The sequence below is a fragment of the Podarcis cretensis genome (genome assembly GCF_951804945.1).
Source record: "Podarcis cretensis genome assembly, chromosome: 2".
In the NCBI taxonomy this organism is placed as follows: domain Eukaryota; kingdom Metazoa; phylum Chordata; class Lepidosauria; order Squamata; family Lacertidae; genus Podarcis; species Podarcis cretensis.
Genome location: NC_137171.1, coordinates 102,520,546 through 102,547,056, shown reverse-complemented (window position 1 = coordinate 102,547,056; position 26,511 = coordinate 102,520,546). Strand labels below are relative to the sequence as shown.

General features: G+C 40.9%; 2 protein-coding genes across 4 annotated transcripts in view; both read left to right on the top strand.

The window, feature by feature from the left end:
- The window catches only part of ATXN7 (ataxin 7), a 93,578-nt gene extending 70,248 nt beyond the window's left edge, over positions 1–23,330 (top strand). For all 3 annotated transcript variants that reach the window (XM_079959921.1, XM_079959920.1, XM_079959922.1), the window contains 8 exons: positions 6,032–6,287; positions 8,923–9,182; positions 10,754–10,836; positions 12,160–12,425; positions 14,113–14,311; positions 15,046–15,167; positions 15,895–16,840; positions 19,097–23,330. In XM_079959921.1, the coding sequence (XP_079816047.1) occupies positions 6,032–6,287; positions 8,923–9,182; positions 10,754–10,836; positions 12,160–12,425; positions 14,113–14,311; positions 15,046–15,167; positions 15,895–16,840; positions 19,097–19,114 (2,150 nt within the window). In that variant the 3' untranslated portion in view covers positions 19,115–23,330. The remainder of the gene's footprint in view (positions 1–6,031; positions 6,288–8,922; positions 9,183–10,753; positions 10,837–12,159; positions 12,426–14,112; positions 14,312–15,045; positions 15,168–15,894; positions 16,841–19,096) is intronic.
- Positions 1–26,511, top strand: part of LOC307208953 (uncharacterized protein C3orf49) — a 330,680-nt gene that overhangs the window by 97,859 nt on the left and 206,310 nt on the right. The window lies entirely within an intron of this gene.

Here is a 26,511-nt window from a genome sequence, read left to right as displayed (position 1 = left end):
CCCCCACAGAATCTCAGTAAACCTATGTTTGTCTTAACTGGTGTGAGATGATCTGTGATAGCAGATCAGACTATTATTTTCATTTTGTGTTACCATTTTAGGAATCCATCAGATTAATAAGCTCCCTATGAACCTGTTGTCGTAAATCTTTAGAGCACGATTGCTCATGTATTAGAAGTTGTGTATTGAAGAATTCTTCAAAAAAAAAAAATGCAGTACAGCTGTCGAATGAACTGGCCAGATTATGATCTATTAAGGTAACTAATAGGATCCTAAATCTAAAGAAGGGCCAGTGGAATTTTAACTCATTTTCTTAGTTTCAAACCTCCTGATGCAGGAGGAAGAGAAGAGTATAGGCATTCTATTTGCCAGTTCCTAAGGTAAACAGGTAAAAGAAAAAAGTGGTGAATCAGCAGCAGTCTAGACCAGGTGGCACCAATCTTTTTGGACTAGTGGACACATTTTGAATTTTGAGAGAGTGCTGATGGCACCAGTCACACATGGCATAACAGAAAATGGCTGCCAAGGGGTGTGGCATAACAGAAAGTTAGAAAGACAATCATCCCTGAGAGCCAGTTTCCCTTTTCTGATGCAGCTGCATGTAATCCCTGATAACCTGTGTGGAACAGTTTGGGATGTGGCGTGGGGAGCTACAGGGAAGGGGGAATTGTAGAAAATTGTCTCCCTTTTCTTACGTGAGCAGACTCCACCACGGGATCAAAAGCTGTGCAAATGGAATGACAGCATTGGATTTCAAACTTTCACCTCAGCGTGAGTTCATGAGGTCATGCTTCTAAAATACAATTTTGACAACTCTCAAATCTATATTCTGGTATCTGTCATATCATACACAGAGAGATGGGACGTGTGATATGAGCTGTTCTTGTCACATACTTCATGCTTTAATGTAAAGTTGTGTGAGGTTTGAGGTGTAATGCCATGATTTTATGTCCTGAGAAGGGATAGTTGATCTCAAGTAGGTTCTTTAGGCTGGGGAGTGAGGGTGCTGCCAGTGAAATCTAAGAGTAATTCTCCTGCAAAGTATCAGCTTAATACTGGATAAGCAGCAGATTCTGTCTTTCAGATCTCCTCTTTAATTACTACCAGATAAGAGAGATGCACTCTCTCTAGGCCTTGATTTTCATACTATAATACCCTATATAATATTACTCACAGGGTGGCTTTACAGATAAAAATAGTTCAGTTATTTTCCCATTTTATTAGGTCCAAGTATTCACACTTTTCAAACAGAAGAAGACATAATATATAATTTCATCAGTTACCTCACAAAAGCCCCTTCACATGAGGGTCTCATTTGTTGTTGGATATCCAAAATCTACATCTGTTGCTCAGTTCCTGCTTAAAAATATTTTGGTACAAGAAACGTTGGATTTGTAATTTTGTCTAGATATGCCATTTTTCTACCTTTACCGTCCTAGTCTAATATTTAAATTTATATCACCATTGAAGACTTCACTGTCAAAACAATTAACAAACACTGCCTGAGTCGCCTAGTGAAAAATGCCGTTAACGATATTTCTGTCAATTAAAACTGTACATTGCAAATTAATGAGTGTTAGTTTTTACAACAGTTTCTCAACCAATAGTTTATATATGTGTGTGTTACACTGTAACTCCCCTGTCATTTTAAGATGATGTAAAATAGAAGATACAGTACGGGTAACTTGTCAATGAATGGATCAGATACTATTTTTAACATTGACTTGTATTGGGATTTAAGATTTGCTAAGTGTACAGTAGCTAAGAAGGTAGAAATATGTAGCCTTTTCTTTTTTCTTTTTGCTTCTTGTAATGGTCCAGTATCACTAATATTGGCTCTAGCAAAATCCTAAAGCACTGCTGAACTTTTAAGGCCTCCAAATAGTAAGTTAGCAAATCCACTCTGGGAATCTCGCCATTGTTATAAAAAGACACTTGGCACTTAGTACTTTGTCCTATTTAGAAGCACACAATTTACTAGGCTATAAAATGCAAATATACTTGCACAGCACGTAGTTTTGTAAATAGACTAAATGGCCTGTTTTCGGATATGGTGGAAGATTACTAAGAGAAAAACTAGAAGTGAATCAATGCAAAGATTTATTTGCTCCCAGACTTCTGGGGTCCCCCCACTTTTTATTTAGAACTCAGAATTACAACAGAAGCATGTGGTTCATTTTTAAGTTTAAATGTGTAGTTTTTACACCTCAGAGAGCCCTACCTAATTTTGCTGATTGGCTGGGAGGGTCTGGTTGATTTTGAGGTGTTCGAGAAAGGGATGAATTAGCTTGAATGCTAATCCTAACAATTAAGAATAAACTTGAATTAGGATTCTTTGTGCCTCTTACTAATTGGTGTGGTGTTTTCACCCCATCTATGATTGATCATGTGATTGATCAAATAATCCAGGGATTATGTTGTTCTTGGGATGGAGTGGCAATCCTCGGATTTAGAGTTTGCATTTAGTGCACCACTGTGAAATTTGGTCATAAATCAAGCAAGAGCATCAAACTTGCATATTAACATATTCCGATTGTAATTCTTTTTGTTGCTATGTGTGCAATTACTATCACAGACCCTGAAATAGCAAACATGCTTCGAGATAATTTATGGTTTGGCCACAAATGTGTACACAGATGAACATGAAATATTAAATTTACACACACATCCAACAAGGCTGCTGGAATTTCAGATGAGTAGATCCTTCGTCCTGGCTTTGCAGTTCCCCCAGTCTGTTCTCTATGCAATGCTACCTTTTCAGGAAGTGATATATTCATATTGGGATGGGTAATGACCTCCTCCCCAAATATTATTTAATGTCTTGATGTACAAACATGGGATATTCCTCTATTATTTATAAAAACGAAAGTACACATTTAGATGTCTGATTTTCATTCCTATATCTGAGGTGTGGAAGCTGACCAAAATTAGATGGCCTGTGACCTCATGCAAGGATGTAGACTTTAATTTCAGAAAAGAAAGCTGATGTTTATAAACTATCAGTAAATCTTGAGAACCTCACAGAGGAGACATACTGCATATGGCTACCAATTGCTGAGTCTTCATTTATGCGTGGTATAAAAAATAGCTATGCAGATTTTTGGTTGAAAAAAATATTAGGTTAATCTGAAGGGGCTATTTCAGACTCTTTTCTTATTTCGTATGAAGAGTCAGTGAGGCTTACACAGGGCTATTCCAGAGTTTTCCTGATACCACTGTTTTTCTTGTGATTCCTTATGAGATATCTGGGGGCGGCAGATCCATAAGCCGGTAACGACTTGATTAATCAATAATGCCACTGTCTCCTATGTGATGAATTGGTGGGCAGACACTCTGGAAAGAGGAAGAGATGTGTCTCTTCTCAGATTTTGTGTGTGTTTGAATGAACAGTTGTGCAGTAGGAATGTATACTTGACTGGTTTATCTATACAACCTTATTGCTTACTAGTAACTTCTTTCATAACAGGTTTAAAGCAGGTAGGATATTTGTTAAACCCAAAGGTTAAAAAACGCACAAAACAGTTTCTCTAGTTGTGCCCAGAATAGAACAGATTCTAGTTGCAGTTCTTGGATCCAAAACCTTCAGTTCCAGAGAAACATTAAAGGTGCTCACAGATCTGCTTCTGCGCCAGAGAGCAAGGAAATTAGAAGTTCAGGCACTCGACCTCAACATCTATGCCATCTAAATACGTTCTCTTACTCAGCCAGTTTACACCTTAGCCTCCAGGCATTCACACTTTCCCTTGATCTTTCTGCCCTAAATCATATTTCCCTCTACATATTCAGTATATGTATTGGATGAGCAAAGAATTGAATGGAAAGGGTGTAGTTCAAAGAAAGGTTTTAAAACTGCTGTGATTCAGCTACTCTTTATATCCTTCACAAGGCAGATTTTCAAGCCAAATTTCTTACTGATATAATTTGTCTTGATTTTATGATGAATAGCATTTTCAGGCTTTAAAATGATAGAAAGGTGAAAAAGCAACTCGCCTTAACTATACAGTCATTCCAGCAGCTCTTAAAATCAAGGTTAAACATATTCAATAATCTGTATAATCATTTTGGGGATTTGTGTTGAGCTTCCGGTGTTGGTTACTTGTCTGAGTTCTGCCATAACTGGTCTGGTCAGGTTATGAACAGGGAAAGGGGAGGAGAAAAGTATTGCTCATAGAATCTCTGCAGTACCTAAATAGAGGACTATGTGTATTCTGGATGCAAGAGTTAGGTAATGGAGGAAATAGTCCCTGCCAAGTTTGTGCTTTTTTTTCAGTCATAGGAAATACTAGACTAGCAAAAAATAAATAAAAAATACCTTGATAATCTGCAAGGAAGCTTGGTTTTGTAGCCCTTCCAGATAGTGCAATGGTAATATGCTTTTGCAGTCATGTTACTAGATCTCATTTCATATTACACTTTTTTAAAGTAACAACTGATAAAACTGGAAATACACATCCCTTTTAAAAGTGTCTGGCTCTTCTGTTACAGTAAGGGGAGAAAATCCTGTGCCTGTATCATAAGTCCTAATGCTGAATTTTGAATACTGGTTTGAATCTAAGGGATGTGATTAAATTACAGTAGTTTGAAGCCTCAGGAGCCTACACTTATCAGCCTTGAGCCTGGCTAAGATCATAAGAGCCTGCAAAATCAGGCCAGTGGCCCATCCAGCCCACCATCTTGTCCTCACATTGGCCGACAAGATGCCATAGGGAAGCCCATGAGAAAGCATGGAGCTTTCTCCTCGCCTACGATTCCCATCAACAGGTGTTCGGCAGCCTACTGTCAAAGGACAGTGAATGTAGCAGATTCACACTTCTTCATTACCTAATGGATGTCGTATTGCTTAATGAATGGCCTGGTGTGCACATCACACATTAGCACAAGCACATGGGTTTCCAAAGAAGACATCATGGCCACCTAGCTTGTCCCTGACTACTAAACCGTGGTTTGGCTTAGCATGTCCTTCGAACTTGACTCAAGGTTTAGCTTTTGCCAAAATACCCACAAGCTACAACCAAGATTCTTTCAGGAGTTTATGGCTCATGGTTTGTCCAGGAGATCTAAACCACAAGCCTGCATTCATATGACATGCTAAGCTCTGCACACTCTTGCCTTAAGTTATGGTTTGGCTTAACATGACATGCAGACCAGAAACTTGCACTCCTTCACCTATATGTACTTGCCTAGTACTTGAGATCTTCACTGGAGGTCCTTCTCTAGGTTTCTCACTTATTAATACAAGGTGGGTATTACTAGGGAGAGGGCCTTTTCAGTGTTGATGCCCTGTTTATAAAATGCCCTCCCCCAAGAGGCTTGTGGCACACCCAGTGCTTTTTTTCCTGGGGGACGCAGGGGTACACATATCCCTAAACATTTTGTGAATCTTTGTACTTTTGTCCATTTACTGTATTTGTTTTTCCTGATTTGAACTGTAAAATGGTGATTTACAGCAAAGAGATATTCACGCTTACCCAAATGAACACTATTATTATTATTATTATTATTATTATTATTATTATTATTCCTGCCAACCTAGCAGTTCAAAAGCACATCAAAGTGCAAGTAGATAAATAGGTACCGCTTCGGTGGGAAGGTAAATGGCATTTCCGTGTGCTTCTCTGGTTTGCCAGAAGCGGCTTAGTCATGCTGGCCACATGACCCGGAAGCTGTACGCCGGCTCCCTCGGCCAGAGTCGGCCACGACTGGACCTAGCGGTCGGGGGTCCCTTTACCTTTTATTATTATAATAATAAAATGTGTGCCACTACTTCCTGTAACATTTTCACAGTGGTTTACCAAGTTAAAACAGTACCAACAATAGCCAAGCAATCAATGGCAAAACAAACAGTAAAACAACAGCTGTAGGGAAAAACAGTGGGCACAATGTGGAAAGCCAACGCACAGCAGCAATCTGTGTCCAGAAGAAGCAGCTTTTTAATTCCACAAGCAGTGGAGCAGGAGAAGTTCCAACCTGGTTTAGAACCAGTTCCATATTCTCGGTGTTTGCTAATATGCTCCTTCTTTTTCCCTTCCAGAAAGAAGACACAGCTCCTCCAGCAAGCCACCTTTAACCCCTCCTTCCTCTTCAGTATTCTCCCTCTTTTCGCCTCTGACTTCAAAAAGCAAAGGTAGCAGCGGAGGTGGGAGCAGTCGTTCATCCAGTGGCGGAGGTACTAGTGCATCGTCATCATCCGGTTCCAAGTTGTTGAAGTCACCCAAAGACAAGCCGCCAATCAGTGGAAACAATAGGCCAATGCACCTGGTACATAGCAAAGGTCCCCATGACAAAATGTGAGTATGCTCTTATAAGGAGAGGCACTAAATGTTTAGCAATGGATACAAATACTATCTCAGTTTTTTGAAAAGGCATATTTCATTTTGGTCTAGGGCTCCTTCCCAGTAACTGGCGTAAGATCGATGCATATCTTCCACCCACCCTTTCCCTTTCTCGTCCAGTCGCTAGTATAGTGGCACATAATGTTCTGGAGCTAATAGGAACCATGCTTGCATTAAACCGGGGTGTGGGTGGTTTGCAGATAATTGTTAGAGGTAACAATGGTTATCATTAAATATAGTGTGTAGACCTATATACTTCACTAGTGCTGGAAAGGGAAAGAAGAGAATAATTCACATGGGTACAAAAGAAGGGCTTAGCCTATAGGATTCATGCAGAATATTTGATCTGCGCCAGGGTAGGGCTTTGGTCTTTTAGCTGCTGAGCTGTGACTTAAAATTATACAGTGGTGCCTCGCAAGACGAAATTAATCCGTTCCGCGATTCTCTTCGTCTAGCGGTTTTTTCGTCTTGCGAAGCAAGCCCATTGACGGCTTAGCGGATTAACGCTATTAGCGGTCTAGCGGCTTTTAGCGATCAGCTGAGAGGCGGCTTATCAGCGGAACAGCTGATAAGCGGCTTAGCGGCTTAGGAAAGGGGGGGGAAGCGAAAAAAACCCGCGGGAACTCGCAAGATTTTTTTGTCTTGCGAAGCAACCCCATAGAGAAATTTGTTTAGCAAAGCGCCTCCAAAACGGAAAACCCTTTCGTCTAGCGGGTTTTCCGTCTTGCGAGGCGTTTGTCTTGCGGGGCACCACTGTATTGCATTCCAATATGAAGGAGGCTGCACCAGCAGCAGCACTGCTGCACTTTTTAATGTTTCTGGAAGGGGAAGGATGATATAGAAAAAGAGAAAAACCATATCAAATTGAAAAAAAAGGAAACATGCTCATATGGCAAAAAGAAAGTTAAGAGTTGGTTACAAGTTGCAAACTGGGATTAAATATGTTTCCTGAGTTTCCTAAGCATGTTGGAAACTTCTGAGTTAGAAGGTCAGGGCCACTCACTAATTTTTATATTTTGTGTATTATTATTTTTTAATTTTGTACACTACTTTGCCTCCAAAGATCACAGGGTGGTTTACATTATAAAGTTGTTGGACATAGAAATCATACTGGTGCAACATTGAAGTAGAAATGTATTAAATATCAAATGGTTTCTGCGCACATACTCTAAAAAGTGAACAGCTGCATCTGATATATTGTGTACCTGAGAAAGAAGAACAAACGTGATCAGATAAGATGTGCATACGCTTTATAAAAGGGAGATGAGCAGCCAGACATCCTATTTTCTATTTTGAATTGAACACAGTAAGTTGGATCCAGACTTTGTCCTCCACTAACAGAAGCACTCTTTCAGTCCATGGGTTCCTTTGGATCTAGTGGCAACCTTTGCCCAGATGGGCAATTCACATTGTGGTCTGTGCACCCATCAAACACCCAACTATGACTAATGATTGTATTAAACATGTGGGACCGTTTGCAAATTAAAAAGGGGCAGGGAACCTTTATTGAGATGTTCACTTTTCTGGTAAAACGGAATAGTGACACACATAAATCATTGGGGTCAACAGCAAAAAATGCAAAATATGTTTGTTTCTTGTATTTTCTCTTTAAAAAATTGATTTAAAAGTTTTTTTTTTTTTTTAAAGGCCATAAAATTCAAAAACCCACATAATCAGTATGCAGGCTCTAACTTATTCCACAGTTTTTTAGTCATCAAAAAGCACAGTACAGTTTTTTCATTCTGTTCCTAGTGCTGTTTCCCATTTGTATGAAGCTGCTGGATGCACTCATTGAGGGTTAAGGCATGGTGGTATCAGTATGCTGATGGCACCCAGCTCTTTCCTTCATACCATCTGAATCAGATGTAGCTATGTCTCTGCTGAACTGGTGCCTGGAGGTAGTAATGGACTGGGTGAGGGCTAGTAAATGGAAGGTGGATTCTCACTAGAGGAGAGGTGCTGTTGGTGGATGGTTCTAATGTTTGGGAACTGTGTATTTGGCATGTTCTGGGTGGAGTTTGCATTGTCTCTGAAGCAGCAGGTACATGATGCTGCTAGATCCATTGTTGTCATTGGGAGCTCGGGTAGTTTTGTTGGCTAGGAGTGCCTATTGCCAGCTATGGCCGGTTCAGCAGCTGTAGCCATTCCTCGGTTGAAACACCTTGGCCACAATTTTGCTTGCCCTACACATCATATAGCATCTATTTTGTAGGATCTACACTGGCTACCAATGTGGTTTGGAACCACCTTTTCCCATATCAGCCAGCCTATGCTATCAGATTGGTGGAGGGCACTGATTATCAGAGAATGTGTGAGGTTGTGCTATATAGCCTTCTCGGTAATTACACCCCAACTGTGGATTTCCCTTCCCCTTAGAGGCCTATGGATGGCTACATATCTAATGGAGATGCATCTGTTCTCCCAGGCTTTTAGAGGACCTGGCTGATCTGCTCTGGAGTTTAGGGTTGTTTGTTTTATGTATCACTGCTCCTAATTTCTGTTTCAGCTGTATTTTACTTTGTGTTGGAAACTGCTTTGATGAAAAGCAGTCTACATATTTTATAATAAATTACCTATTTCCTCCTTGCAGCATGACTCCATCTGTCAAAGTGGAAAAAATACATCCAAAGATAGATGGTGCACTATTGAAACCTGCTGTTGGTCCAACCTGTTCTACTACTGTGAGCTCCTCAATAAAGACTGGCCTTAATCCCTCAATACCAAAGCCACCCTTGCCTTCCCCTGGACAGATACTGAATGGTAAAGGTCTTCTCTCTGTGCCTCCATACTCGGAAAAGAAGCAGGACGAGAGTACAAATAATAGGAAATTTTTACACAAAAGATTGTCAGGTAATTATTATACGGCATTTTTTTCCCCTCGCTTGCTAACAATAAAAATAAAAGAGCAACTGGCAAGGGTTCAGAAGGATTGTCTTCCGGCTTCAGATGTACTGTGGTTAATTTCTAACAAGCCAATGATTTGCGAAACTGGTTAACCAAAGTTCTGGGTCTGGGAGGGGACATGAAACATGCAAGGTTTGGGCTCTTTCACATATTGCTGTACCAAAGTTTAGTGTGACATCTGAGGAGAGCAGAGCTGTTGTATGATAATAAATCTCGTGCACTAGAAATGCTGTCTAAATCAGGCATAGGCAAACTCGGCCCTCCAGATGTTTTGGGACTACAGCTCCCATCATCCCTGACCACAGGTCCTGTTAGCTAGGGATGATGGGAGTTGTAGTCCCAAAACATCTGGAGGGCTGAGTTTGCCTATGCCTGATCTAAATGCTAACTCTTGGTTGGTTCCGTAGCACTGTGTGCGGTGTGCTTGCACAGGTATTACTTCCCTTTTTCTGGTGTTCCTCCATCCCTTCTTGGACCTTCTGGTGCAGCACTATTTGAGATCCTGCTGATCAGAAAAATCAGCCACATATGCATGCCCATCCTTCCTTGGATCCTAGCCAACATTATTAAATGTGCCTTAAATCATCATAATGTGGCATGAGCTAGAAATGCACAAAACGAAATACGCAAGTGCTGATTAATAGTGAAAGCGTTCACTATTTCCTTTAAAGTGTCCCTCATTTGAAGTATAATATATATATTTTAATCCTCCTAGGTGAATTAAGTGGTATGAAATCATTTCCCTGGTGCAAGAAATAGCCCTAGATAAAGGCCAAGAACCGACACAGTCCACACAGCTATATAGTTTTCAACTTGGAAGCTTTGATAGCAAATGAGGCAAGCCATGAACAGTGTGTTGACTCTTGGACAGGGGATCGGAAGAAAAGCACTTACGGGATGGGGGGTTGCACATGTAGATCTCTTGGGTCTTAGCTGCTGTGACCATTTATGGACCCACAGTTACGGAATTTTGCCAGTTATGGAAGCATGTACAGTTAAAAAAGAGCACTGTTATTTTTTTAATAAAAAAAATAAGCGCACCTGCTCCTTAATCTCTTCAGTTTGTGTGTTTTTGAAATCTTAATATATGAATTTAAGAAGGTTTTCCTCCCGTTTTCTTACCTATGGCATCATATATAGATTTCTATATAAATGTAAGAGAGATGTGGCTTCCACTTGACTTAAAGTGTATGGTATATGTCAGTAACACTGAACCGTTAGAATATGACAGTATGATTCATTTTTCTAGTTTTACTTTAATTTATATTTCTTTACAAAGCATGCTCTTTGAGTCTGTGTGGTTTCTTTTTCACGGATTCTATAAAGAAGAGGGGCGTAGGTGTAAAGAAAAATACAAGTGTGGCAATACCTTTACTTGGTTTCACATCTTAAACTCAAAAGCAACTCTGGGGTTAGTTCTGCATTGAAATAAACAAATTCAATTTCTGAATGAAGCACAAATTGCTGTTGTTGTTGTTTGCATTGTTATTATTTGTATTATTATTTGTATTTAACAGAGAGAGAATTTGATCCTGATATCTACTGTGGCGTCATTGACATAGAAACGAAGAAACCCTGTACTAGGTCTTTGACATGCAAGGTAAGATGCCTTCTTAATGAACTAAGTTTTCTGAACGTCAGGACGGAGAAGTCAAAGTATGATTTAGGTGATTCAGACAACTTCCTGAAAACAACTTAGAAAACTCTGTTATGGAAGCTAGTAAGAAGGTTAGAGCTAGACTGTAATAGGAAGAAAATCTAGTTTAATTTAAATCTTCATTTATGTGTTTTCAGACAATGCAGCTAAATGGTTCCAGTTCCTCCCTCCCACCCACTTTTTAAAAAAATTGGGAGATACACAAAGAGGTTTTGGCAAAATAGTGAGTTCTGCTTAAATACGACTTCATCTTTTGACATGGGGAAACAAGGCAAGGCCACAGGAAATTCTGATGGGAAAATTCAGATACTGGAATTACTATCCTAAAATAATGCAAATGAAATGATTAAAGAAAATAAGCAAATGCAGTATAAAAATACAGATCAGATATGCTCTGAATTGCATTCACACTGTCACCTCAGCTCCCTTACTAGGGCAATACTGCAAACCTCTTTGCTGTCCTTATTACCAAAGATGATGTGCAACTGTGAATCTCTGGCTGGGTAGGGTATTTATAGCTATAACATGTTGAAGAATGGCGTGTACACAAAACCCTTTAACTACTGTGCACAACACCTCTATTTCCAGCAGAGGGAGCACCAGCTAATGTAATTTAACAAAATGGCATTTCTATGTTTAAGTGGGTATTAATGAAATTCAAGAAACACCATTATATCACAAACACTGCAGAACTTGGATACACAATCCAGTGTTAATTCCTGTACTACTTATGGTTAGGACCATATGTACTGAATTTGATTTACCATGAGCTAGGAAACTCCATGATTATGACGTTTTAATGGGTTTAATGCTCACTTTTAATATCTTCTTAATGCCAGATGCAAGTATGGCACATGGCATTTGCAGGTCTTGTTTGAAAGTTTGGCCTGTGTCACTTCATGCCAGTTCATATATTTATGCAGCCAGACATATGATGCATATAATAGGCTCTTTTCCATTTTCCTCTCTGTATTCCTGGTATTCTTCCTTCTATCCATTTTTGTGGATTAGATTGGAGTTCCTTCTTGGCCAGGTCTCCCCACCACTACCAATTTTCCCCATTCCACTGTTCCTGATCCAAAAATGCTTCATAAATGACCACTCTACCCACCTCCCCATATGTATTGTGCTCTGTTTTCCTAAAAGCAAACAGGATAAATCTGCACTAGTAAAATGCCAGACATAACAACACAAGGCTTGGTTTTATATATATTGCACAGATATACCTCTTCAACCTGGAGTAATTGGTTGCCTTTTAATTTCCAGACACATTCCCTAACTCAACGGAGAGCTGTACAGGGTCGAAGGAAACGATTTGATTTATTACTAGCTGAGCACAAAAGCAAAACCAGGGAAAAAGAATTACTCCGCCATTTGGATCATCATCAGCAGATGCCCCCTCTCAGGGAACCACATCCCTCACCTTCAAGAACTTCCCAGGAGCTGCACCAAAATTCTCATGGAGTTATTCCTACAGAATCAAAGCCTTTAGTACCTACTAAACCCAAACCTCACACCCCCAGTCTTCCAAGGTAAAGAAAATCACCCAGTGACTTTTGGTGAGGGAACTTGAGGAATTGTGACTTTCTGCATTAGGCCTGGTGAATACTTGCTTGTCTGGTCCATCTGCTCCATTTGTGCCACTCCAGGTAGCACCAGCTCTTCCATTTTAAGATTTTAAGTGTCTGCACTGACCCATACTACAGTCTCACATTAGAATTCCTATGACACCACTATAGGCAATGCAGCATGCTTTTATGTTGTACTCTCACAAGCTTTGGATTGATCTGAATTAGCTCTGCTTATTAGGCTTAGCATGGTAACAAGTTAATGAAGGTAAATGATCAGACCACCTAGATATTTTCAGGTAAGCCCAGATCATTGTGACCTGTTCCACAGTCAAGAAGCATGAGAACATTAATAGAGCAGGGGCTGAAGGCTGTAAATGCCAAATAGTTGAAAAAGTTTGGTCAATGTCTCCATTCTTCTGAATTGGAGGCCAGGAGTCACCATATGCCTCTCTCTAAAGCTGAGAAACATTTCTGCAATTAGTCTGCCTTTGGTTAAAAATAAAAATCCTATCAACACATTGTGTGAGCAGAAGGTTTTTCCAGGCAATATGTGTAAGGTAAGCTTTAATTTCTAAGAACGACTGTCAAGCAAGCACTCTAAGGCAGAAGGTGTTGTAGTTACCAAAGGCTATTGCCCAGTTTAGGCTTGGTTCACATAGTTGTTTTCAGCTGTATTTTTGGCATATGAACCCCCTGTACTTTCTGTGTCAGAAGAGCTGTGCAAGCTTTGATTCAGCAGAGGGGTGCATTCATGTAAGACAGAGAGAGAAGAGTTTCCACCAATTTCCCCCTGCAGCCCCCCACACTGTCAATTCTGTGTGGTTTTGTAGGGTTCCTCAACTCTCTAGAACAGATTTCCAGGGATTTACAATGGTCCAATGTTGTGTGATTATTATTATTTTTTTGTAAGAAACTATTACTCTTCATGCATGTTCATATGTGTTGTAAGTTCATGTTAAAATACAAATTTTAACAGCTTGGATATGTGAGATAGATGATGTTTGTTTCTATTCAGAGGGGCTCAAGGCAATATATGTATATATTGCTGCCCACCCCCATGTTGTCCTCACAACAGCCCTGTCAAATGTACGAGACTGAGTGACTGGTCCATGGGCATCCATTGAGCTTTGTGATTAAGTGCAAATGGGAACTTGGGTCTCCTCAGGCCTTGTCTACTGCTCAAACCACTACACCAGCCTTTTCTAGCCTGCTGCCCTCCAGATATTGTTGGATTACTGCCCCTGTCATCTCTGGCCACTATCCATGCTGTCTGGTACTGATGATAATTGTTGTCCATAACATCTGAGGGTACCAGGTTGGGGGAGGCTGAATTTACACCAACTCTCAGTTCATCAGAGTGCTTGAAGCCTTTGACTGCCAGAAAGGTTAGGAAAGAGAGAGAGAACATGTGGATTTCCCTCTGTTTCCTGTTCTTCTTACGCTGCTTATCATCAGCCTCTAGTGAAGTGCTTATTGCTTACTTTTGACACTGCTGTGGGATTGGTCTGCCAATTCATTGTGCCATATATAGGAATAAGTCCTATGCTCTAAATCTAAGACCTTTGTTCTATAAAAATGCTTTAATACATTTTTAAGCCAAGTTATAAAACATTCGTTGGTATTTAACTGTGATTCCTCTTTTATGAAGGCCTCCTGGCTGCCCAGCCCAACAAAGTGGGAATGCCCCAAATGAATCTCCATCAGTCCATGAATCTCCACATGCTCCCTTACCTGCAGCTGAGCCAGCATCTCGGTTATCCAGCGATGAGGGAGAATGTGATGAAAAAGAAGAGCCTGTTGAAAAACTGGATTGTCTTTATTCAGATCATCATCCTCAACCAGCTGCTGTACGTTTCCCAGTTTATATTTTCCTTGTATTTCCCTTGCTTGGTGTTTTAAACGTGTGTATAAGCAGCAATACTTCATGTTCTCTAGAGGAAGGAGCATTCAGATGTAGCTGTGGGTCTAGATACAGAATACTGCTGAATACTGAATCACTGGGGTTGGTTGCAATCGCTGTGGTAGGCATTACAGTGGTACCTCAGGTTACATACGCTTCAGGTTACATACGCTTCAAGTTACAGACTCTGCTAACCCAGAAATAGTACCTCGGGTTAAGAACTTTGCTTCAAGATGAGAACCGAAATCGTGCGGCAGCAGGAGGCCCCATTAGCTAAAGTGGTGCTTCAGGTTAAGAACAGTTTCAGGTTAAGAACGGACCTCCGGAACGAATTAAGTACTTAACCCGAGGTACCACTGTAAATTATTCTGAGACACAAGAAGTTAGCATGGTGACAGAGAAGCTGAAAGGCTGCTTTTAGCATCAGTATTCCACAGAGAAATAAGATATTTGGGCAGGATCGACTGCCCTATAAGATATTTGGTATATTTGTTGGATTCCTTCAGATGGAAGTTCAGAGTTGTAAGAGAGCCGCAGATAATCATGAATGCTTATGATTCTTTCTATATGTTGTTTTATTGCAACTGTTTTATTTGTCTTTGCTTTGTTTTATATTTGCTAATATGCAACATCTGGTTGAGAAATTTATTAAAGTAACTATCCCTCCCCCCCCCCCCCCAGTTTTGCACATTTGGTAGTCGACAAATTGGAAGAGGTTACTACGTGTTTGATAAGCGGTGGAACCATATTCGATGTGCACTTAATGTCATGGTGGACAAGCATCTTAATTCACAGATGTGGAAGTGAGTAGAAACAGAACAGGCTGTCATATATCTCTTTGTGAAGTGGGGTGTTTTGCACACACGGGGTGAAGGAGGAGGAGCGTTAACATTAAGCATCAACACATTGTCTTAGGTGTTTCTAAATTAACGGAAATGATCCATTTTCTCAACTGAGGCATCCTTCCCAATTAATGAACTACCAGCGTAGCCTTGAGTACCCAGCACAAGAGAGGTAACACATGTATACATTGTTAGATCATTTGCCAGTTTCAGGCAGCCAACCCAGAGGTCTGAGCGAGAGAACCTTTTTGGACAGAAGAGAGCAGAAAAACCAGATTTCCTTGACAACTTCTGAATACCAGTTGCTGGAAACCGCAGGAGAGAAGAATAGTGTTGTGCTCAGGCCTTCCTGCAGGTTTCCCATGGGCCTCTGGTTAGCCGCTGTGAGAACAGAGTGCTGGACTAGAGGTGCCATTGGCTTGGTCCAATAGAGCTATTACCAGGTTCTTAGGAGGAGAGATTTGGACATTGCTTTCTTCAAAATCTGTTCACCCTTGGTGAAGCTAGGTGGACAAGGGGGATCCTTGGTATCTAATTCTGATGACCATTTGTGTAGGGCCTTTGACTCTGTGCCCACTGTGCCTTTTCAGTCTTCTTTCTGTTAAGGTAGCAGATTTTTTTTATTTGAAGTGGGCAAAATAGAATTAACCCATGGAGCACTAACGACCTGCTTTTCCCTGCCGCCTAGGAAAATTCCTCCAGCGACAAGCAACACTACATCCTTGCGCGCTCCACACCGGACAAGCTCGACGCCTGTGTCGCAGTACGGCTCCAGCACAACAGGTTTCCTCTTGCCCGCCACAGCTATGCCCTCGCCAGCACACGTGTCTCCTTCCTGTTTATCCCTCAGTGGGAAATCGGTACCATCCCACGGGACTACGCTCAATGCCAACCCTGCAAGTTTTGGTGCAGCAGAACCTGCCTGCAGTATGCAATCAAGACAAGTGTCTACATCCCCTTCCACGCCTCCAGTGCTTTCCTCTGTACCGTCGCCTCTGTCCAGCAAACCTCAGAAATTGAAATCCAGCAAGTCTTTCAAGCCTAAGGAATCTTCTGCTAGCAGCGCCAACTGCAACAGTACCAGTAGCAACAGCAGCGGTGGCAGCTCAGGAAAGAAGCGTAAGAACAGTTCTGCGCTGCCAGCACCTTCTTCTCATTCCACAGAGTCCTTTAGGAAGAACTGTGTGGTGAACTCTGGAAACTCTGGGGCTTCTTATCACTCGCCTGGGATGTCTTCATCCCACAGCCTCAACTGTATGACTGGTAAAGCTAACTCGGTTAGCCTCAAACATGACCAATCAGGGAGGGGCCCTCCGACTGGGAGCCCTGCAGAATCTATAAAAAGAATGAGTGTGATGGTGAACAGTGGCGATTCCACCCTGTCGTTGGGGCCGTTCATTCACCAGTCCAGCGAGCTGACGGTCAACTCGCACGGCGGGTTTTCACATTCACATCCTTCCCTAGACAAATTCATAGGAAAGAAAAGAAAGTGCTCGCCTGGTTCAAGCAGCATAAACAGCAGCAGCAAAGCAAACAAGGTTGCCAAATTGCCGCCAGTGAACAACATTCACACGAAACACACTGGTGCAATCCCAGGGACACAAGGACTGATGAACAATTCTATCCTTCATCAGGTATGAAATCTTACTTGGGCCATATTGATATCCAGACAAGTTACTTTGACAAATTCCCATTCTGGACAGTTACTTGCCTACTGGAGGTGATTTATTTATTTTTTGTCAGAGATGTTGGCGCTGGATATCTTGGGTGTGTGTATGCTTCGCTTTGCAAAATGGTTTATTATTATTATTAACTCCCTCGCCGCCATGGATGCTGTTGCTTCTTAGAAGCACAATTCCCTTTCATCTTTTGGGACTTGTTGAATTTTTAAGACATGGCACAGATTCCTTGTTGGGGGAAATAGCACGATCCAACTGGACTCACCTATATATCCTGAAGGGCTTTCCTGTTTTCAGCTATGGGAAACCAAAGACTCCTTCATGTTTGAGGATATTATTATTATTTATTAAATTTGTACAGTGGTACCTCGGGTTACATACGCTTCAGGTTACATACACTTCAGGTTACAGACTCCGCTAACCCAGAAATAATACCTCAGGTTAAGAACTTTGCTTCAGGATGAGAACAGAAATTGTGCTCCGGCAACACGGCAGCAGCAGGAGGCCCCATTAGCTAAAGTGGTGCTTCAGGTTAAAAACCGACCTCCTTCAGGTTAAGAACCGACCTCCAGAACGAATTAAGTACTTAACCCGAGTTACCACTGTATACCACATTTCATCCAAAGATCCCAGAGCAGTTCACAAAATAAAAATAGAAAATGAGAACTCAAAATACATAATAAAGCAAAAGCAAAAACAAACCAATAAACCTTGCTTCCATAAACACATTTACAAGGCCATAGAATAGCCAAAGGTCTGGTTATAGAGATATGTAATAAAGATAAAGATATGTAATAAAGGCACCAGGGAAGCCTCTCTGGGGAGAGCATTCCACAAGCAGGCCCTCCTGACCTCTCATGGAAGAGGCACACAAAGAAAGGCAACAGATGATTGCAGGGTCCAGGTCAGTTCATACAAGGAGAGGTGGTCCTTGATGTATTGCATTCTTCGGCCATTTAAGACTTTATAAGTCAGAACCAGCACTTTGAATTGGTCCTGGAAACTAATGGCAGCCAGTCAGTGCAGTTGGGCCAGGATTGATGTAATATGCTCAAACCATTTTGCCCTGGTGAGCAACCTGGCCACTGAATTCTGCCCTAGCAGAGGCAGCTGTATGTATAATGCACTGCAGTAATCTAACCTAATGGTTATCGGAGCAGAGACAACGCAAGTTAGACTAGGCCGCCAGCCGAAGCTGAGCGAAGGCACTCCGCACCACTGAGGCCACCTGAGTCGGAAGCAACAGCAAAGGATCTCGAAGTATTCCCAAGCTGTGTGCCCACTCCTTTACCAAAGGAATGTAACTCCATCAAGATCAGGCGACCTCCCACCTATCCAGTCTAGGGAACCACTCACTGACAGTCCCTCAGCCTTCTCTGGCTTGAGCTTCCGTTTGTTGGCTCTCATCCAGTCCATTCCTTCACATAGGCAGAAACGGGTACCCCATGGGGCTGCTTGCAAGTTGGAAGAGCTTAGTTTGTGCCATTGAAAACAACTCAAACAGATAGCTTTGTGCCAGTGGGATTCAAGTCCGTTTGCCTTTCGCCAGATTGCCAGCTTGTAGCTTAAATATCACTAGTGGATCAACTAATAGTTTTTTTCAAATCTGCTGCACCCGCCAAGAAAAGCAGCATTGATTAATTTTTTTAACAGGGCATAATGGGTTCCATAGTTATTTATTTGATAATTACTGGTCATCTCAGCAACCAGGGGCAGGTGCCTTGTTGCAAATGAACAAGTTGCTGATTGGAATTGACAATATTATACCACAATGAACTAAAGGGAGGATATGGGACTGGGCAGTAAAAGAGAAATTCATGTTTTTTTAATCAGTAACCTTACTGAAATTTTAGAAGCCACTTCATAATTTTCAACCTTGATGACAAGTAATTGAACTTTGCCCATATACTGTGCAAAAAAGAAAAAAAAAAGGTTTTCCTTTGATGCATAAGAAAGGGAGGGGTCAAGTAGGTTTTTGCTGTTGCTGTGACAAAGAACCCTCTACAGAAATCTGCCTAACATGATATAGCAATAAAATGCATATAGTTTTCCCCCACCCCAAGAAAGTAGATGTTTGGTTGCTATCCTGTGCCACTGAATTTTGCCAAAGCATATTTTGGGGATCCAATATGAAATAATTGGACATAGCTTTATCACTTAAAATATTTAATATTTATTTATCTGTTTTTCCTCTTTTCATTTGTGCGAAAGCCAAAGGCTCGTCCCTAACAGTTGACACAGACAATGCCATGGTAAGAAAAGAACTGGATTATTTTCACTACAAGCGGGGAAAAATGAATAAATCTCCATCTGGAAATCCTGGACTCCAAGATGCCTTTTGAGTTCTCCCAGCTTCCCACAGTCCTCAGGTGTGGAAATCTACTGGACTGTCACACAATCAAGGAGTTTCCCTGAAGCCATGTCTGTAGCAGCGAAGCTTGGAAATGGACTCTGGATTGCCGTTCAGCCACAGGATGTTTCCTCTCAGTGTTACCAGTGGTCTGGACAGCTTGCTACAAAAGCCCTGTAAGATTTCACTTACAGGAGTACATCACCTTGCCACTATTTGATCTAGGTTGGTTGGGCAAAGCAATGTTTGGGAAAGAACATTACTGTGGACTTGTTTTTTTCTTTTCTTCTGATAGTGTCATAGGCATAATTAACTGCCCCTTTGGCACTGTCCAGTGAAAACCCCTCACGAAGGAGGGGGCACAATGTGTTAGGCACAATAAACAGAAGAAGAAGAAGAAGCCCTCAACAAGGGAATACGGCTTTAGTGTTTTATAGCAATGTTCCTTGATTGGAATGCAAAAATAGCACAACTTAGAAAACAAAAACGGTCTACATTTTGCCCAGCCTTTTGCAAGTAATTTGGGATAAGAAGCTGTCAGGAGTTCTAAAAAACAAACACAAAAATGTTCATGGCCATCACTGAAAAATTAAAAAAGAAGAAGCATATTTAAATAGTGAAATCACATGGTACAGAACAATTTTATGAGCATCATCTACCAAGCACAGCTGCTCAGTATTCTTCATTCATTCCAGTGGAGCGTTCGTCGGGTCCTGTACAACTGCCACTGAAATGAGATAAGGTTGCACAGCGACATTGTATGGAGGAGGGCTGTGCCTGCTTGATTTTGAATAAAATTGCTTTGATCTTTTTTTAAAAAAATATATATCCCCCCCAAACCCAGATGCAAAACTCTCAAATCCAAAATGGTGAATGACCTCTAAAACTATTCCCAAAGAATATATTTCTTGACCTATACTGTATGCCATAAGCCTTTGTTGTTTTGGGTAGGTGGGTAGGGGAAACTGAAAATGCCAATCTAAGTTGGTTGTACCATCCAACCTTTTAAAAAACAGAACACAAAATAGTCCTTATAAAACTAAAATGCAAACCTTTAAAACAATGAAATCTCACTGCTATTTTTCCTGAAAGATTTTTCCAGTAAGTTGATGCCTTGTTCACATAACCAAATTAGCATTCCGTTCAATAAAGTCCACATTCAGATTTTTTGGATGACTGCATTAAGTGCCAGTTCAAATTCTGAGCTCAGTGTTAAATGCACCCCTTGTACAGCCATCTTGTGAGCAAAGGAGGAGTGTTTTAAACGCCATCCACTCCCAAGTGGTCATTCCCCTCGTTCCCATGAGTCAAAAGTGTTTTGTTTTAAAGTAATATCATCAGAAGGGCTTTAATATTATCATTTGATCTGGATGTTTGTGACACTAGTGAATCTCGAACTACCAACCTGGAATTTCTACACATTTTTTCACGTGAAAGGAAAAAAATAAAAATAAACCCCAAACCATAGGTCATAACACAGGCAGAGCTTTCCTTCAGCAAGCCCGTAGAAAGTAAATTTCTATCCATTTAAATGGGGTGTGTTTCGGATTGTGGATTCAGCCAGCCTCCTCAATGAGAATTTGCTCTTGCAATAATCAAGTGAGGCTAGATTGTCTGAGGGTGCCGACTAACTGCAGACTCTGCTGAATCTACAGTTCTCAGCATGCTGTATTTTCACCACTTCTCAAAGTGATGGGTGCAGAGTCCATTGCACCTTGGGTACCCCATCAGATCACCTAGCTCTGTTCCACTCCTGTCCTTGATAAAATGCGTGGCCAAATGGTTAGCAGTACTCATTGAGGAAGAAAGCTGATTGTCTGAATCTATCCTCAACAGGGCTTGTGCAGGAGAAGCTCTCGGTGGAATGTGTGCCTGTAGACTTCTGCCTTAAAGGGGCACCAGATTTTGCTGAGATTAGACAATCTGAGCCTTTCTAATTCACACAGCCCAGCCTCTCTCCCGACCATGGTGGTGCATTGCACATCAGGGATTCTGAAACCACCACAAGCAGCAGCTGCTTGGGTTTTGTTTTTTAAAACCTCTTGAGGTTTTCCAATTTGCTATGATTATTAAAACACAGTGAAGCAACAAGACTCTATGCAGACAACTCTAAAGCCTTGAATTCAGAAAAGATCATGTGTTTGTTTTTTAAGTAAAGGAATAATATTTTGGATGGTGATGATTATGCAAATATTTAAAAAGAGGGAGGGCTTGAACAACCCTTCAGTTTCTAGAGGATGCTATAAAATGTTAAAACCTCTTAATTGGCTTACTTGGGGCATGGGAGGAGATGACCAAAGTAATGTATCTGCTCCGCAGAGAGAAAATCGATACTGACTCCTTCCCATGTGTTGGATATTTTTGATCACAAGTGCAATTTGGTTTTGATAGATTTACCTTCGAAGGCTGACAAATTTTTCATAAGTTAAACCTTTAGTGGCTTTAAGTACTCAAAAATGTCTGTTTTATAAATATTATGTTGCTCTGAAAGCATCAAAGCAAGTCTTAGGCTCCTTAAAAGACATGCAGATCTTTGTAAAAAGTTCAGCAGTTAACCACTGTGTTTAATTTATATGAGTTGCAGCTCTGGGCCCAATTCCCACTGTGAATGTCTCCATTGCAAGCCATGTTGAAACGGGAGCTTCACACAAACACAGCCATGCTCTTGCGCAAAGCCTGCCTGATGCATTCAGTGGGGCTTATGTAAGTGACATTCCAGGATGGAATTGTGGCCTGTATCTGTCTGTTATGGCTTATAATTTTAAAACTTGCCATGAATAGAACCAGAGGACGTCTTAATTTATGCCTGCCCTCAAAGTGTAGACTTGCTTAAATATTATACAAACAATATTCCATTTTGGGGGCTTAGTAATAAATGGAATGATTGTATTTGAAGCTTTTATTGTCTGACAACATTCTTATTGTAAATAATTAAGGAAATTTCAGATTTAATTTATCTTGCAAGATTTGCAGTGGCTGGGTTGTTTCTTAGAAAGATTTTGGTATTAATTTAAGAGATACAATTTTTATAGTCTTTCCAGCTTCTCATTATGACTCCTGCAGTTTTCTTAACCTAAAATAAATAAAAAAATTAAAAAATGTTGCAATGATGAACAAAGAATTATACGAAAATAATGAAACCCATACTTTTGTATCTTTATTTTGGAATTTCTTGTTCTATTATAAATATTGAAGTATCCCTATTTCAGAAGACATATTTTGTTAATTGATTGTACATATTTAAATATGTATTTTTGCACAGGTCTTTTTTTCTTATATCCAGTTTTGGTACAATTGAAAATCATCTAGTATTTATTAATTAAAAAGAGAAAAGCAAATACTTTTTTTATAATTTGAAGTGGTTCACTGCCAATCCAATAGATAACATGCCTACTTTGCAGTTTTTAAGGGATGTCTCTTGTTTGGGGAGGGGGGAGGGGGAAGAGTTTTGTCTCTTTTAATGTCTTGGGAATTGCTGGATACAAACGAAGGCTCTGGCATTGCAGTCTATGCCCGCAGGCGCCACTTCTCTAAGCAGGAAGGCTGTGTGGCATTTAGATGCATATGGTTAGCCTGCTCTGGTATACACAACATTTCTTACAGTTACCTGAGTCCCAGAAGACTACCTTTTAGTTATGACACACAGCTTCTTCTTTTTTTTTTCTTTTTCTTTTAGCATTTGTGTATGTGTGCACATGTATGTGAGTCTTTACGTGGTTTAAAAAACTAATGGAAAAACTGAAAGTGCCTGATTTATATATCTAGATTTTAAGCTTGGACTGTTTTTTAGACAGCTTCTCCTTTAAAGACTTGAATGTTCTGTTGGAAAAAAGAATTGGAGCTTGCTTTCCCCACCTACATATGACTACATATTAACGCGGGAGAGAGGATGGCGGAAGGGGCGGGATAAAACAAAATCAAAAGATCTGATTGAAGCGAGTCCCTAGTTCATAAATAATGCCAAGGGTTCTGGAGATACTTTTCAACAAGTAAATTTGAATATTTTCTTCTGTTGCTATCAGCTAGAACTTAAAAACGAAACAAAACAAAAACAACAACAACAACAGAATGTTGACATTATTTTGTATTACTGGGGGGGAAAGTTACCTCTCGAAGCAATTTTACAAATTAGCAACACAAGCCGCCGCCAGGCTATCCTCTGCACAAGCCTCACTGAAATGAGTGGGATTTAGCAAATGCGTAACTCCCTCTTCGTTCCAGTGAGGTTTGAATGAGAGCGGTTCACATAGTGTGGTTTCAACCTATAATCTTCCGGTAAGTCGTCTTCCGGCAAGAGTTGTTATTGCCAAGGATGTTTGTTTCTGTTTTGTCTTTTTGGGAAGGGGGGAATTGTACGGTGAAGGGGATTGGGCTTGAAAAGATTGTTCTGCTTTCCTTAAGCAGAAGGTCGTTTATTTTAAATGCTTTTGTGCAAAATATCCTACTTTTTATGAAAGGTGATTATTGTTATTTTTTAATGAGCACTACATAATGTCAATAAGAATGTAGGCTGTGGAAGCTTCTTGCTTTTGGAGTTGAGCCCGGCTCCATAGAAAGGGGGGAAAAAGCAATCTCCTGTGTAAAATGTGTGAATAGTTTGATAATTTGTATACATATTCAAGAGCATCTGCTCAGAGCTGAACTTTTTTGTGTTGGCTGCTGTATAGTACATGAACAAATGTCATGGGGTAGAAAAAAAATTACTTTGGATATTTAAAAGAAGAAAATAAATATATAGTCTATTTGTTTTGTAACAAGTTTCTGTAAATAAAATAATTTATACTATTTATAAGAAAAAAGTTGTGCTTTTGCTTCATGACCAGGAAATTAGCTTATTGTATAAACAAGATGTTACTGAAACAAGGCAATAAAATTGATTAGGTTGTCTTTATGAGATGCACAATTATGTTTCTGCTTCATTACGAAGACCAGCAAAAATTAGTTGTAGCGGAAGGAAAAGATGGACCATATTAGCTTCTGCCAAGAACCAAGAACCCCAACCCATGTATGTCAGGTAGATGCGCAGCATAGCCGGCTTAGTGTTCATGGCAAACTTTTTAAAGAACAGGAAGAAAGGGACACAGCTTTGGTATGGACAGTGATTCGCCTACACTGGAAGTTAAGATGATGAGTTTCTCCAGTCTCCCTTACTTTGAGTGTGTCCAGTTTCTGTTCCTACATCAATCAGTGCTGAAACAGTGGGCTAAACAAGTATTTGGAATACCCAGGGCAGTGGCATAAGGTGAGTGAATGCTACCGCCCCTCTCGCTGGGTTCACTATGGCATATGCAGTCAAGAGCAGTTGGGGGCATCAACACATTTTCTAGTTTTCCATCAAGTAAAAGAGATCCCTTCTTCCACTGGCAATTGTTCTATACCAGGCACAGTGATCTTCGGCGATCACTTGTAGCCGAGTAAGATTGTCTTCCATAAACACGGTTTTAACAGTGAGTCCGTAAGTGACTTTGGAGGCCAATTCTGGATCCACACGTCCTTCCACAGTGGGGACATTGGTTTCCAGGCGGGAGTTGATTACTGTGTGGATTTGCCAAGCGTGCCTTCCTCCTAGCCCCTTTCTCCCTTGTGTCCTGAGTTCGAGTGTCTTCAAAGCCCATGACATCTTTGGTAAAGGCTGTTCTCCAACTGGAGCGCTCACAGGCCAGTGTTTCCCAGTTGTCAGTGTTTATACTACATTTTTAAAGATTTGCCTTGAGACAGTCTTTAAACCTCTTTTGTTGACCACCAGCATCACGCTTTCCATTTTAAGTTCAGAATAGAGTAGTTGCTTTGGAAGATGATAATCAGGCATCCACACAACATGACCAGTCCAATGAAGTTGATGTTGAAGAATCATTGCTTCAACACTGCTGATCCTTTGCTTCTTCCAGTACGCTGATATTAGTTCGCCTGTCTTCCCAAGTCATTGGAGGCAGGAGGAGCGTGGGTGTGTGGAAAGGGAGGATTGACCAGAGTTGTTGAGCTCCCGCCCGCCCCCGGCTCTGGCTGGCTATCAATCAGGATCCCAAGATCAACCAGGAACAACCAATAACACCCCACGATTGACCAGTTGCACATCCCTGCTCTATACTAAAGGATTTGATAAAAGCTACGGGTTGACAAGTGAAATGGAACCATCTAAGCTGCAGAAGCCTAATCTATAGCTGCCATTTCTTATGCTGGGGCAGCTTCTTGAGAAAGTCTTGCAGAGATTTGATGTTTGTTCCTCATTTATAAACGTCTAAGGAAATGTGCTCTACATGGTTGCCTGGACAAATATCACAGGAGGGCACTGACGTTATAATTGTCTACAGCTGCTTGCTGTGTACCTTGGGAGCTGCACAAAGTGGCTTTTGTCAAACCCCGTCTTTGCATATATGATGTCAGATGTAGTATGGGTAGACATGGCTTCCCGAAACAGCCTCATGGGTTGAAGGAGTAAACATGGCAGGCTCAGATTTGGCCATAGGTTAGGCTCCACACACCTGCTGTAAACAGTACACAACATACTGTGTAGAGCTTACAGTGACAAAATGCTTGATTATTAGAAACATTCACCCTTGTCATTTAAAGGACAGCAGTGAAATGTAGAGGTTTTTTCAGTTATTACAAGGTAGGTTTTGTTTAAGGCTTAATCATAAATGCTAAGCTCATTATCGGTTCTAGAAGACCTGCTCAGGTTTCTTTACCTCCAAAGATAAAGGAAACTATGGTTAGATGGAAGCTATTGTTCACTTGCACAGCAGGTTGTGAAGTGTCAGCCAACATTCCTTGGATGCCTCATGCTAGATGTACTGTCTAACTGAGTAGTTTCTCCACACCTCATCAAGGCCTTTAATGTACCTTCTAGAAGTCTGCTTTTCAATATTGTCTCTTATCCTCAGTGGCCTAATGATGCTCTAATTGCTTTCTGTTCCCCTGCTTGAGCAATCCAATATTTATGATCCCATTTCATCTCTCAATAGGTTGCTGCTGCAGCCCCCAACCCAACTCTCCCTATCCAAGCAGACACTATAATCTCACACAGAAGCTTAGCATCACGTAATTTTGCATGGCAGCAATTTAAGCAGCACATTTACCTGTGTGGGGGGAGCTGGCCAGCTGTGTTGGATAGACTTACTGGTCAAAAGAGGGGGAGGGGGAGAAAGTTAACTAAATACATGCTCTCCAACAGGGAACAGGCCACCAGTAACTCAGCCTTTTGGGACAAACTCTAGCACTAAAGTAAGTGGGCAACCCTCACCTGGTTCTTGGTCAGTCTCAGCCATACCCCAGGAAC